The sequence below is a fragment of the Hippocampus comes genome, unplaced genomic scaffold (genome assembly GCF_001891065.2).
Source record: "Hippocampus comes isolate QL1 unplaced genomic scaffold, H_comes_QL1_v1.1 scaffold122, whole genome shotgun sequence".
Taxonomy (NCBI): Eukaryota; Metazoa; Chordata; class Actinopteri; order Syngnathiformes; family Syngnathidae; genus Hippocampus; species Hippocampus comes.
Genome location: NW_017842059.1, coordinates 4,512,982 through 4,526,574, shown reverse-complemented (window position 1 = coordinate 4,526,574; position 13,593 = coordinate 4,512,982). Strand labels below are relative to the sequence as shown.

The 13,593-nt window shown below is 41.6% G+C and overlaps 1 protein-coding gene and 1 long non-coding RNA gene across 4 annotated transcripts in view; one reads left to right on the top strand and one right to left on the bottom strand.

Moving 5' to 3' along the window:
- The first annotated feature begins 982 nt into the window (after positions 1–982).
- The window catches only part of phldb1b (pleckstrin homology-like domain, family B, member 1b), a 114,122-nt gene continuing 101,511 nt past the window's right edge, over positions 983–13,593 (top strand). Inside the window, exon 1 of one of the 3 annotated variants that reach the window (XM_019861223.1) lies at positions 983–1,325. In XM_019861223.1, the coding sequence (XP_019716782.1) occupies positions 1,299–1,325 (27 nt within the window). In that variant the 5' untranslated portion in view covers positions 983–1,298. Of the gene's footprint in view, positions 1,326–12,300; positions 12,322–12,819; positions 13,115–13,593 lie in introns of those variants that run through there. The other 2 variants (XM_019861232.1, XM_019861231.1) reach the window with 2 other exon arrangements.
- Positions 7,117–12,678, bottom strand: LOC109510725 (uncharacterized). Its single transcript, XR_002167175.1, has 3 exons — positions 12,495–12,678; positions 11,580–11,669; positions 7,117–7,191 (listed from the first exon to the last, which is right to left on the bottom strand). It is a non-coding gene; the product is annotated as an uncharacterized LOC109510725 (long non-coding RNA).

Here is a 13,593-nt window from a genome sequence, read left to right as displayed (position 1 = left end):
GCAAGTGGTGTGTTCACGAGGGGTGCGGGTGGGGGGCAGGAGAATGGGAATTGTGTTAATGCATGGAGATTTTTTTCACATAAGGGGGTATTTTCGCCCATGTAGGTTTCGTTCTAGAGGAGTTTCACTGTAGAAGTTTATAATTGAATAAAAGTTGAAAAGCAGTGTTATGCGCTGCACTTATTGTACCTCAAACTCACTGTACTGTTTTACAGTAACGGCATTTGATTTGCGCATTGTTGTTTTTAAAATAATATTTTTCTTGAGATTTTACTCCATAATTCTTCCTGTGAATGTTTTTTTTTAATCTTGCACACAAGAAATGCAGAATTTTTCAAAAACTAATACTAAAACTGATAAAAACTAAACTAAAATGAATCATTTTCAAAAATAAATCAATAAATAAAACCAAGAAAGATGAACAAACCTGCTTTGAAAACTCTCAAAAAGTTTAAAAAAAAACCCAAAATGAAACAAAGACCAATGACAATGAAAATTCCCAAACTATTATCACCCTGCTCCCCCACTACACTGAAAAAGATCTCAGGCCAGCATGTTTTGAGCACTCATTAGTTAATTAGTACCACCTACAACCAAACATAAGCTGCTTTATTGGCAGCGAACCGCAGACAGGGCTTGGCCACTTTGGTTTGCGGTCTCATTAGTCATACAGTAGGTCAACCAAGCATGTCTTTCACAACAAAAATTCCCAGTTGTTTCTGCTATGACAGCACATATGTACACTTCTGCGAATAATATCAGTGAGGGCAGATTGTAGGCAGACAATAAACGGCCAAGATGAGGAACATCCATTGGGACGCTGTCGTCGAACAGATGGGAGATGCCGTGTGTGTGTGTGTGTGTGTGTGTGTGTGTGTGTGTGTGTGTGTGTGTGTGTTGTGAGGAGGGGGAGGAGTTCAAGTGAGTTTACGAGCACCCATACTTTGGACTGGGTGTTGTTGTAGAGGCGGGGCTTAGCATCCCTCTCCTCACAAAAAGAGGGTGTGCCTGTTTTCCGAATGAATGAACAGGACGATAAGCTTTGAAAGGGTCTCACAGGAGGGAGAGGGAGAGGGGTGAGCCGGACCGCCCTGTTGTTTTTGGCTAGTGGGAAAGACACTTTTTGGAGGGGCCGCTGAGTCAGAGTGCATGTTTTGACTGGAATTCAAAGGACACAATCCACTACTACGCTATTTGGACTCGGGGGCAGGGGCCACTTGTGAGTGGGGTCAGACTTGGGAGGGGGAAAGTTCGGTTCCATCCCGTCTGTTCTGTCGGCTACTCAATCGGATTTAGTGATGATGCTGAAGAAGGTACGATTCAAGGTAGGAGAATGTTCACAATGTTTTTGGATGTCAAGAGAAACAGTTTCTTTTTATAGTTCCAAAAAAGTTATTCGACACATATACAGTTGTTAATTAATTTAAAGGAAATGTACGTTGACAAAATTACATTCAGAACAACTTTCTGAGGACGACTCGTGCATTGACTTGCCCCTCCAAGTTCCAAAAGCACTTTTATTGATGGCTAGGCAGATGTGATGTGTGACTTAAAAGTAAATTAATAATTCTTCTCTGATGGCTAAAACAAATACAAAGACATGTTTTCTCAAGCAGTGATTCCCAAGCAGTGTGTTGTGAGAAAATCTCAGTTGTGTGATACATTTTTGTCCAGCTATCTATCCCAACGACTTCTAGTGACAGGCAGAACAATTAGATGATCTTCCAGAAGGGTGGCAGAAGCTACAGAATTGACATTTTGTGACATTTTTGTTTGGTTGCGTGCCGTGAGAATCTTTTCTAATGTAAAATACGTGTCTTGGCTCAGTAAAGGTCAGCAAATACTGCTCTTGAATGAGATGACTCGGAAGATCATCAATAGAGCCGTTCCTCTATCTTGGTCCATGTGAAAGATCTTAATCCTCTTGAAAGTCACAAGCATCAGTAACCTCGGGGAAAAAAAAAACCCACTCAGAATGTGACAGAGCGAAGCTGACTTGGCGCTTGTTGGCTCTTCATTAGCGGTCCTGCTGGCCATGCAGTTCAAAGGAAAAACTGCTCAGTCTGGCCAGTGGCACTAAGGCGATAATTACAGTTGAGCACAAGGACAGGAACGAGAGTTCACGTAGCTTCTGACTTGGAACAACTTGAGGTGCTGAATCAAAAATGTAAGAAACGTGCACCCACGGGCACTTTTTGTGCATACACCTCCGTGCAAGTGGGAATGCTCAGATATAAGTATTCATACTATCTGTTGATAGATACACTGTTGTATGTACAGTATCTTTTCAATATTGGTTGTTATATTGTCTTTAATTGCTCTTCAATTTTTAATGATGAATTCAATGCCTACATTTTAGGCATAACGATAGCATTGAGTTAGTTTCATACACTGTGCATATTGGATACATCATCATTTGTCATTGTCTCGATATACTGTGTATCACTATTAAAACTTTCAGGCACCCTGTAACCTGATAACACGACAAGCTGTCCACTGTAGTAACCGCTGTCCCTGAAAGGGTGGATACAGTACTTTCTTCTTTTGGTCAAATATTTCTGAAAGCATTAGACACTACTTATGACTTTGCATTTACCAACATGCATCATCAGGCTCCCGTCCGTCCTGGATCTGTATATTGTAATGAAAATTTAACATCTAACAGGGCAAAAAATATAAGTAACTGTTTGTACCTTTGAATGCTGACCGTACCTTTGAATGCTGACCAGTTATTTTGCGGGTAAGCAAAGTTGCCTGCTCATGCACTAGTGTGCATTCTGTGTAGCTGCTCATAATGCTGATTGTGCTGACCATCACCACCTCCCAACAAGATAAAACGAGAGCGCAAGACGCGCGGGGGGGAGGGGGGGGGCTCCCTTGACAGATCTGCGAACGGTGTCTCTCCGTGTTTTTTTTTTTCAAATAAAACTCAGCATTTTTTTATAATACTTGTTGTCTTGGCTTCCCTGGACAAGACAGTATCATTGCTCCGTTCCAGCTTTTAATCATTCTGCAACTGAAAACAGATTTAACATCGTAACTTTGGGGTGGGGAACGTTCGCTTACCTGGCTGCACAGTCTCCGCTTGGCAGCTGCGCTCTGTGTTTTTGCTGCCCTCAACGTCTTCTTGAAAAAAATCGATCCCTTTCCCGTGGCCTTTATATTCAATTAATATGTGGAATGGTGAACCCGACACCTCACAGTGCAGAAGTGTTGGGTTCAATTCCAGTTCCGGACTGCTTGCGTGGAGTTTGCATGTTCTCCACGGGCCCGCGTGGGTACTCTGATTTCCTCCCACATTCCAAAAACACGCATGGCAGGCTGATTGAACACTCTAAATTGTCCCTAGGTGCGTGCGTGAGCGTGAATGATTGTTCGTTTATGTGTGCCCTGCGATTGGCTGGCAACCAGTTCAGAGTGTCCCCCGCCTACTGCCCGAAGACAGCTGGGATAGGCTCAAGCATGCCAGTGACCTTCGTGAGGAGAAGCGGATGAGGAAATGGATGGATAATATGTGGAATAGCTGTTGTCATTATGTTAGCAATGTATAGACGGTATTTGTGAGACTTGACATAAGAAAAGCTTCACGAAAGAATCCGAAGTTTTGGTGGATTTGATAGATCGCCACCACAGGGGTTTCACAGCTGGGACGCATGAGATTCATTATCACAGTAAGGATCTCGGCCATCAAGCTCTTGTCATGTGGGACCATTAAGTTCTCTTAGAAGTGAGACATACACGCTGAAAATCAGAGTGCAAGCTGTCGCTTCATGTTTTTTTTAAGTTGTTCCCACTTTCACCTGTTGTTGTCAGCTGTTCCTTTTGTACACGCAGAGGTCACACTTTCCCCAAGAGGTGTGTCACATAGAGAGGATGAGGGATAATGGCAGCCACCCTTAAAAAGGAGGCTGTAAACAAAATATTTACTTTTCTATCAACAGTACAGTGCATGAAACACAGAGCAAGATATAACGAATACAGTCATTGTCACCACACCCAAACTCTTTTTAGACAATTTTATACCTATGGTGAATGGATTTGGTGTGGTGAAACATGACTGGCGCACACAAAGCCCTGACCTCAACCCCGTCAAGCTAGTAGGGATGAATTATAACAGAGAACATGATTCAGCATGACAATTGACTTCATTTAAAGTCATCCGAGAAAAGTGGAAACTTTTATATTTTTATTCCAAAGTATGATACGTTTGCCAGTTAAATGAAAATGTTTTTTTTCTGGGGAAGTTATTCACTTATGTTGTTTCTTCAATCTGTTTTGATGATTGATATCAATTCGTTTCCAAAACGAGAAGAATAAATGCAAATTAATTACAAAATGCAAGTGAAATTATTATAAAATTATGTGTGTATGTGTGGTGGGGGGGGGGAGAGATACAAAAACCAAATGCAAAACAGTCATCATCATAGCGGTTTTGTCCAATAAACTCTAAATAAGTATTTACAGCAAGCTTTGCTATTCTAATTGTTGTTGATCCCCAAAATATTGTCTCTGTACAGTTCGGAACAAAAGCAACATTATGCCTAACAATGTGGAACACATTGTAAAGTATTAGTTAAACCATCTGTTAAAAAAAAAAAAAAAAAGAAAGCATCTTAAAGCATGTGTTGAAAGCATCTGTACAGAGAAGAGTATGTCCGAAAATCAACAGCCTCTGAGGCTAGAATTCTGTATGCCTGTGTGGAATTTTCTTTCAGTACCCGTTCAAACAGCGACAAGTAGGCTTTGCATCAAACTGCTTTCTCGCAGCTTTTTCTTCTCACGCTGCCCTGTTCCATTCTGTCTGCCAAGATCCACTTTTAGATCATTTCATACGGTGTCCTCTGCACAATTGTTAGTTTGTGCTTCCAAACCATTTTCCATTCAGAAAGCACCGAGAAATAGTTTATAAAATATTTTTGTTTTTCTTTTCAAACACACCAATTGAAAAATAAATAAATAAATAAATAAATAAATAAATAACAATTTTAGCAATACTCATCCATTTTCTGCATCCTGAGCTGCAGCCTATCCCAGCTGGCTTCGGGCTAAAGGCAGACTTCTCCGGACTGGTCCCCAGTCATTGTACCCGTTGTCCCTGAAAGGGTTAATAACACAGGCCACTAAAGTAGGTGAGTAGAGGTCACCGTGACAATGAAAGTATGGCTATTCTTCTTATCACGCGCCGGTGTACCATCCAGAAATAAAAATAAAATCAAAGCTATCCTCAGACTTCTGATGAGGTCAAATGCTCCTCTTCTCGAGCCACATGCGGCACTGCGCATGCACAATCACGTGAACGAAGCTTCTCAAGCAATATTTTCAGACGATTGGAAAACTGATAAATATTTCAGGCTCCATCCATCCATTTTCTAATCCGCTCATCCTCATGAGGATCGCGGACGTGCTGGAGCCTATCCCAGCTGGCTTTGGGCTACAGGGAAGGCAGACTTCTCTGGATTGGTCGCCAGTCACTGACAGGGCACATACAGACAGCCAATCATGCTTACATTCACACTGTTGCTTCGGGCAGTAGGTGGGGGACACCCTGAAAGGGTTACCAGCCAATCGCAGGGCACACAGAGACAAACAAGCATTCACACTCACAATCACACCAAGGGACAATTTAGAGCAGTGGTTCTTTACCTGGGTTTGATCGAACCCCAGGGGTTCGGTGAATCGGTCTCAGGGTTTCAACGGAGCCTCTGCCATGGAGGTTAAGACAACACTCGACTCAACATGTCAATTAATTATGACACGCCCGCTTGGCCATCACTGGCTGCAGATGATCACATCAGATTGCTTGTTCAATCAGTGCTGCGGGAAATTTAGTTTGCTCAGTTGTCAACATGTGACTGTCGTGATGGTATGTCGTGTGATTTTTTTTTTTAGAATGTTTTAATATATGCTAACTATGTTGAGCAAACAAAGAAAGTGGTCGGACGAATATGTACTACATGGATTCACATGCATCACGGAACGTGATGGGACTCAGCATCCTATCTGCATGATTTGTCATGCCATGTTGAGTAACTCTAGTCTCGCACCGGCAAAACTGAAGGAACACTTCTTGAATCTGATTTTTATTTTTCCAGTAATGAAGGGTTCGATGAATGTGCACATTAACTGGTTGGGTTCGGTACCTCTAACAAGGTTAAGAACCACTGACTTAGAGCATTCAATCAGCCTGCCAAGCATGTTTTTAGAATGTGGGAGAAAACCGGTCTACCCGGAGAAAACCCACCCAGGCACGAGGAGAACATGCCAACTCCACACGGGAAGTCCCGGAACTGGAATTGAACCCTGAACCTCTGCACTGTGATGGGGAAGTGCTAACCAGTCATGCTGCCCGTTTTAGGCTCTTGAATTGTAAATAATATATTTCCTTCAACAATAATTGCCGATAGCCTTTTAAAAAAAAAAAAAAAAAAAAAAAAACAATTGAATATTCATATACCGTACAATTCAAGCCACCAAAGTGGCCCATGGGAGGAGCTGTGTTACCAGTCACTTGTGGAATTCACTTGTGTTTGGCGGCTGTTAATATCAATCTGTGACAGGAATGTATTTTTTTGATAATATGATGAACCGGGTTACATCGATTTAAGTGAGAAGCTCCCTCAAGTCTGAACCCTCCACAAAAAACCAGAAGAGGATTGCCTTAGTCCAGTGTTTTTCAAACCCTGTGCCGCGGCACACTGGTGCCGCGAGACATTGTCAGGTGTGCCGCGGGAAAATATCCAATTTGTATGCCTGTGCGGTCTCTCGCCCAGAAAGTAATCGTGTAGTACCCTTCCATACCGCTAGAAAGCAGCAACAGCTAGCCAATTGCCTTGTGTTTCGCCCACTACAGACAAGCGAATTGTGCCGCATGAATGCAGGACGACAGTGAAACAATAAATATGAAAGATTATAAAATACTTTTTTTTTGTGCTCATTTGATTCCAAGTCAAGCTGTTATAACGTCATTCTTCAATGTTAAAAACGGTCATAGTAACAATATAACACGTTAATTGTTAAAATAAGCGTTTTTTGTCACATTTTCAGCTAGTGGTGTGCCGCGAGATTTTTTCAATGAAAGAAGTGTGCCTTGGCTCAAAAAAGTTTGAAAAACACTGAGCTTTGTCTGCTCATGGTTCTCTGCAGGATGCAGCTTTCGACACTAGGTGATGCCAGTGTTCTTCCGCCCGACATCTAAACAAAAACCACCATCACCATTCTCTCCCAAAACCAGAAATTAAACTAACGACATAAATAAAATAATAGGAGTCTAATTTTCAATGGAATGACAGAGCGTGACATAAAGGTTGACTGGGAAGCCATTGTTGGAATAGACCGCCACTCAACAATAGTGTTGAATAAAACATCTCTCTGGTGGCACATTGTGGGCTGCATGATCAGAGCTGCCACTTCATGCTGAATGCCCCCTCAAGTGTCTTGGTGAGGGATGTCGAGGGCCAACATGTGGTAGCCTGATCCACCACCCATCAAGTGTGAAAACGGTATCTTAAACCAATCCAGATGATGACCCATTTCTCTAAAGTTGTTCACCCCACTTTTTACTTTAATGATATTCCCCAATCTAATTGGAAAGTATAACGTCGCCAGACATTCGGGCCTTTGATGCTGCTAATGAGTGCTTCCCTAAGCTCTGCCCTCAGGTTATGCAATGCTGCATGTCTCTGTGAAGGCGGTGGGATTTGATTGCTCGTGTGGGTGCTGTTGATGAGGTGCGAGGGGGAGCACAACCAAATATGTTTTTCATTAAAGATGAAAAGTGTTTCTCAAATGTCTGTTTATGCAAAGTTTAAATACGTGTATTCACATAAAATGAGGACTTTAGCTCGCCCGCCACCACTGCTTTGTAGTTGCCTTGAATCACATTCATGAATACACTGCTGGTCTTGTGTCTTGCCACGTCATCACTAACATGCAGACCAGAACCACCTCTTGATTTCTCTGTGCCAGTCGTGTCCTAACTTTTTACTCGAAAAATAGAAACACGAAAGGGCCGAATGACATTTTTCACCATTCTGGAGATTGTCATGTCAAAGATATGAATTTATTTGAAAAAAAAAAATGTGATAAAGCAAGTCAAAGATTGTTCAGGATTTCAGGGTCACTGATGGCCCTTCAACCCACTCGAATAAAGCTGCCCTTTGTAGTGTGCAGCTGCAGAATCCTGTCCCCACATTCAGAATCAAAACTGCAATCTGAACAAAGCTGACCTTGACATGGAGCAGGAAGTGGAGCGAACAATCTACTTGCTACCGTCACTGAATTACCTAGATCAGCGGTCCCCAACCTTTTTTTGCTCCACGGACCGGTTTAATGTCAGACAATATTTTCAGGGACTGGCCTTTAAGGTGTGGCGGATAAATACAACAAAATAATATGATACCTGCATGATATTTTCGAAACATAATAATAAACAGGAATCATGACACGAGCAACGTCCTATCTGGCTGCAATGCTCTCTCGTCGCTATGGTAATGTTTAAACGTACCTTCAAAATAAGATACGCCGCAAATACAAAGTGCATGAAAAATTTGACTTACCATCGCTGCATATTATTTGGAGTGGGCTTGGTGCATGGGAATCTCCCATTGAGAAAAATCTGTATTTTAAGTAGGACTCCTGATACTGTCTGTTAAGTGTAGCCTTTATTTTTTCTTGAAAATCTCCTGGTTGGGCATTTTCCCCTTCCCAAAGAAACTTTCCGAAGACGTTTGTTTTTTACTCATTTTGCTAGCTCTGGGGTTTCATTTTAGTGGTAACCTATCACATGACCGAGAAGCACGCTTTTGTCTGCATCAAGAGTGACATACTGTAGAGTCTACAGTATGTCACCGTCTACAGTGTAGACGGATGTAAAAGAGAATCCAGTAAAATTTCAAAATAAAACATCTTTCAGCTTCCCCCACCCCCAAAAGTAAGTTGGTGTTATGTAAGTTATTGATTCTTTCTGTGCGGCCCGGTACCAAATGACCCACCGACCGTTTCCAGTCTGCACCCCGGTTTTGGGGACCACTGACCGAGATTCATAGTTCTCTACAGTATAGGGACCGAGCCCTGCCGCAAAGAATAAGAAACAAATAAGTGATGCCTCCGCCACAAACGGAATTTCCAACTAGGTATAGACACCATAAGAGGGTAGTCATGCACTGAATAATGGAACGGGATCATAAAGCGTCAGTGGCATGGTTCTAGCATTTATACTGTACATTCACCACCCCATGTTACATAAATGACTGTATTCAGCAGTTAAAATATTCAACACAAACAAAACCACCTTTGCATCTTCACATACGATTTATAAATAGCATTAGCTAGCATCGAAGCCTGAATAACACGCTTACATAAACTGATGTTATATGACGCATGGGCACAGAAATATGCACACGAGCACTTTACACAAATGGTATGGAGCGATAAAACCTTTGGCATTCATACACAATGTGGAATCATAGGGGAATCCAGGCAAATTGTAGCAGCAAAGTAGACTAAAGATGGCGAAGTAGCCCCATTGTGGGACATAGCTACTTTTTTAAAACCTTTTTTCTTGCTTTTTCTTTTTTTTTCAAATATAACGTAGCATAGCACATGGGCTGTCAAACTGCTCAATGCTCAGCCTGAAGTACAACCTTGAAAGCAATCTTCATGAAGCATTAGGAAAGGATGGGGCCCATGTCATTTTTTTAAGCGAGAGCTCGTCTCCTTATCACAGAAAAAGCCAAGGCTTTCTGTTAGAATGGTGAGGCAAACATACTGCCATATTGCTGACCTTATTTCCAGACCAGCAGGGAAAGCCAACAGGCTGGAAAAACACTAACGTACTACATGGTCGTTTGGCAACCGGCGCCAAATATGGTAACGCTTGTGCCACACACTGCCACTGTGCTACACTGATCATTGGGGAATTTTGCCAAGAATGGACCAGTGTATGCTGGCATTTTACACAAAAAAAAAAACCACAACGCCATCGAAAAAGCAACTTTAAGATGCTTACTCAGCTGCAATCTCGATGGGTTTCGTGATGGCACATGATGATAACTTGAAGTCCAGGTTTTTGGTTGTCTTTTGGGGTAGATTTTCTCAGAAAATGTCAAGAGTGACTTAAATTATTTCTCGACTAGATATGCATTTTAGGATCCCAAAATAATTCAGGTATTTCCTTTCTTCACCACACAGTTGGTATCTATTCCTGTTACTATAGGTAAGGTCAGGGGTAATGATTGTGAGGCTCCAGCGTCAACCATACAAATTGTCACTTGGAATCAGAGCTTAGCGTTATGACCGAAAAGTAAATCATGATATAAGTATTTCATATTGGTTGATATTGACATTTATTGATTTTTTTTCTTTCTTTTTCACTAATGAAAATAAGGGCCCAAAGTAAAAGGCTGAATTGCGGACATTTTATTTCAATGTATACCGATGAACTTTTAACCATAGGTCAACGCAGCTTTGAAAAAGTCATATAAAATTGTCAACTGAAGGATTAAACAAACGCCTTTAAACAAACAAACCGAACAAACTTAAACAAACAGACCGTGCTTGGTAGCATTTTACCAATTTAACCCTTTCAGGGACAGCGGTTACTACAGTGGACAGCCTCTTAGTTTATCAGGTTACAGGGGGCATGAAAGGGTTAAAATGAGAAAAAAACAATTCACTGTTTTTTGTGTACACTGAAATGTCATGAAATGTGCAGAGTTGCTCTCCCACCAGGGCATTATAAATGCTTATTTGCTACCCCAAAGCAGCATCATTGAGTGTTACATTAACCTTCATTCACTAATGCACTAATACTCTCTTGCACTGCACGCATTAGCATTGACCAACCGTCTTAGGATTACTTTATCCTTTTCGCAACTCATTCTTGCCGCAGTCTATTCACGTTTTACTAACCTCCGATGCTGAGGGTCTGACATGGCTAACACTTGGCGCTGTGGCACGTTAAGGACTTGGAACTCCTTTATTTGTGGCATGTATCCATTCGGGTGTGTTTAATCAGGTTAGCCTGCACAATAACATCTTATTGAAAGAGTTGTACTGAGTCAATTGATAATTTATTTGAATGCATTTATGCCACATTCTTGTTCCGTCTGAGTATGTGCACTACTTCTTCGCTGGTTTAGCTACTTCCTGTTTGGACTGGGCTGCGTGATACCTACAAGATTTTATCGAAGGCATTTTCTATTGCTATCAATCACGTGTCTATTGCGATACAAATTGATACTGAATTATCGGCCAGTATTTATTTTGTATTTTATTTTACGATAATGAACTTCCTTATACACTTGTGATGCAATTTAGAATCTTAAAACATCTGATCTGTGATGTGAATGGCCTTGTTAAAGTCAAATGTCATTAAAGTCAAGCCCGAGTGTTTTTCTTTAACATCTTAGTAGGAACAGTGGTTAGGTTTTTACCAAATGACATGAATGCCAGTGTTGATAAAGGTTTTATGATAGTGACAGTTTGACCCTCTCCGATATTACTATTATCATTATTTCCTGTGGAAATAATTCTGAACAAACAGGAGGTCAACCAGAGCGGTGGAACGTATTGTGTTTTACCTTGAAGGTTCCACTGTATTAACATATTGTTTTGGATGTTTTGCATGGTCACTCAGCCAGTCAGGGTCATTTCTGCTGCAGCTGTGTGATCTGAGTGGAACACGGATGTGTTTACTTTAACTTAAATCCCACCCACTCTGAAAGGAATGTTAAGCATGTAAGCATATTATTCAAGCTTTTCATGCACGTAACAGCGGCCAACTTCAGCACACTGTGGAGAGTCAAAAGAGCGGTCTGGTCAAAATAAAGGAACACCAGTGCACATTCTATTTTAGTTCATTCTGACGAGGGCGGACCAAAATAGCCCAAAATATTATTTTCAAATTTGCACAAAGATACAGTTGCAAGCATGCTAGGCTTCATTAGCACATACATAACACATTCAGTTTAGGAGGCCATCGAAGACATTTTTCATGCACACTTTCGTCCATTGGTCGACCGTGTTCTAATTGTCCAGATATATTCTCATTGGCAAACCCCGACGGCATTTTAGCTTTGTACACTGTCAGTGCAAGTTTATAATGAATAGCAATGCTCTATTGAACAGTCTATAAATGGTGATAAAGGACTACAGCACTCCTGGTTACGTTCTACACACCTTGACTGTTCCTCAACTCAACTCAACTCAACTGTATTTATAGACTGCTGCTGCTGGTGGTAAACAATATAGCTGCAACTGAAGGAGATACTAAGATTCTGGCATTAGCCATCATTGCCTGTGAGACAACCCGAAGATAAACCGGTAATATTGTAAATGTTCTCTAGTCTATACTGTTTGATGAGCCATCTTCCAGAATTGAAGCAGGTTTTCTGATAGCTGAGCACACCAAGAATCAAGAAAAAAAAAGCTGAAAGTGTTGTACAGTGAAAATCTGCTCTCTGACTGTAACTTGCCGATTTGTTTTAAAAACTTACCTCAGACCTGAGTCTCGGTGGAGGACAACTTTTTTTTTAATGAACACAGGACCTCTTTATTCAGAAGAATGAATGCCTTGTGTCCCCATTTTGGGGCGAGGCGAACCGGACAGGAAAGCTGGGAGAGTTGAGGTTCCATGTATTCATATGAGTGAGTGTGTGTGCATGTGTGTGTGTGTGTGTGCGTGCGTGTGTGTGCGTGTGTGTGTGTGTGTGTGTGTGTGTGCGTGCGTGTGTGTGTGTGTGTGCGTGTGTGCGTGCGTGTGTGCGCGTGCGTGCGTGTGTGCGTGTGCGTGCACGCGAAAGACCAAAAGTAAACCAAGAGATTGAGAGGGAGGAGACCAACAGCAGCAGCAGCAGCAGCAGTTTAACAGTGTGCGTCAGCAATGTGATGGCCACATGGCACATGAATTTCGCATAGTGCGTGTTTTGACAGTGACAGACAGCATGTGTGTGTGCGTGTGACGGGAGATCGAAAGGACACAAGGATAGAAAGCTTATTTTTGGATATCAGGCTGTGTTTCATTTTTAGAACTTTGTGACATCAGCAGCAATTTTGACTTCCATCTGCGTGGTGGTGTGGGTCACCCAGCGTCCATCCGTCATATTATCTTCATCAGGTAAAGTTGACACACAGTTGACACACAAAGGAAGATTATTTTTGCTGAATACAGACCTTAAGCTTGATTCTTTCTGCAAAGGGAAAAGTTTGTAATCAGTTTATTAGCAGTACAGACACAACAGTTGAAGCTAATCTTATCCAGAAGACTCTTCCTATTAAACCCTGTGAACTTGTGTAATGTCGAGTATGATGTATTTACTTCTAAAATTGCAGAATATAGAAAACAGTAGTAATTATTTGAGTTGTATAACCCTTTCAGGGACAGCGGTTAGTACAATGGACAATTTATCATGTTATCAGGTTACATACATGTTATCATTATTGGCACATGAAGCAGTTAATCCAGTACTCCCCAAGCACCGGTCCGCAGGCCATACCGGGCATGTGTGTGTATATACTGTATCTATCTATCTATCTATCTATATAAACTCTAACATCCTCATTTGGTGATAATATACACAATATACATTAGCACCC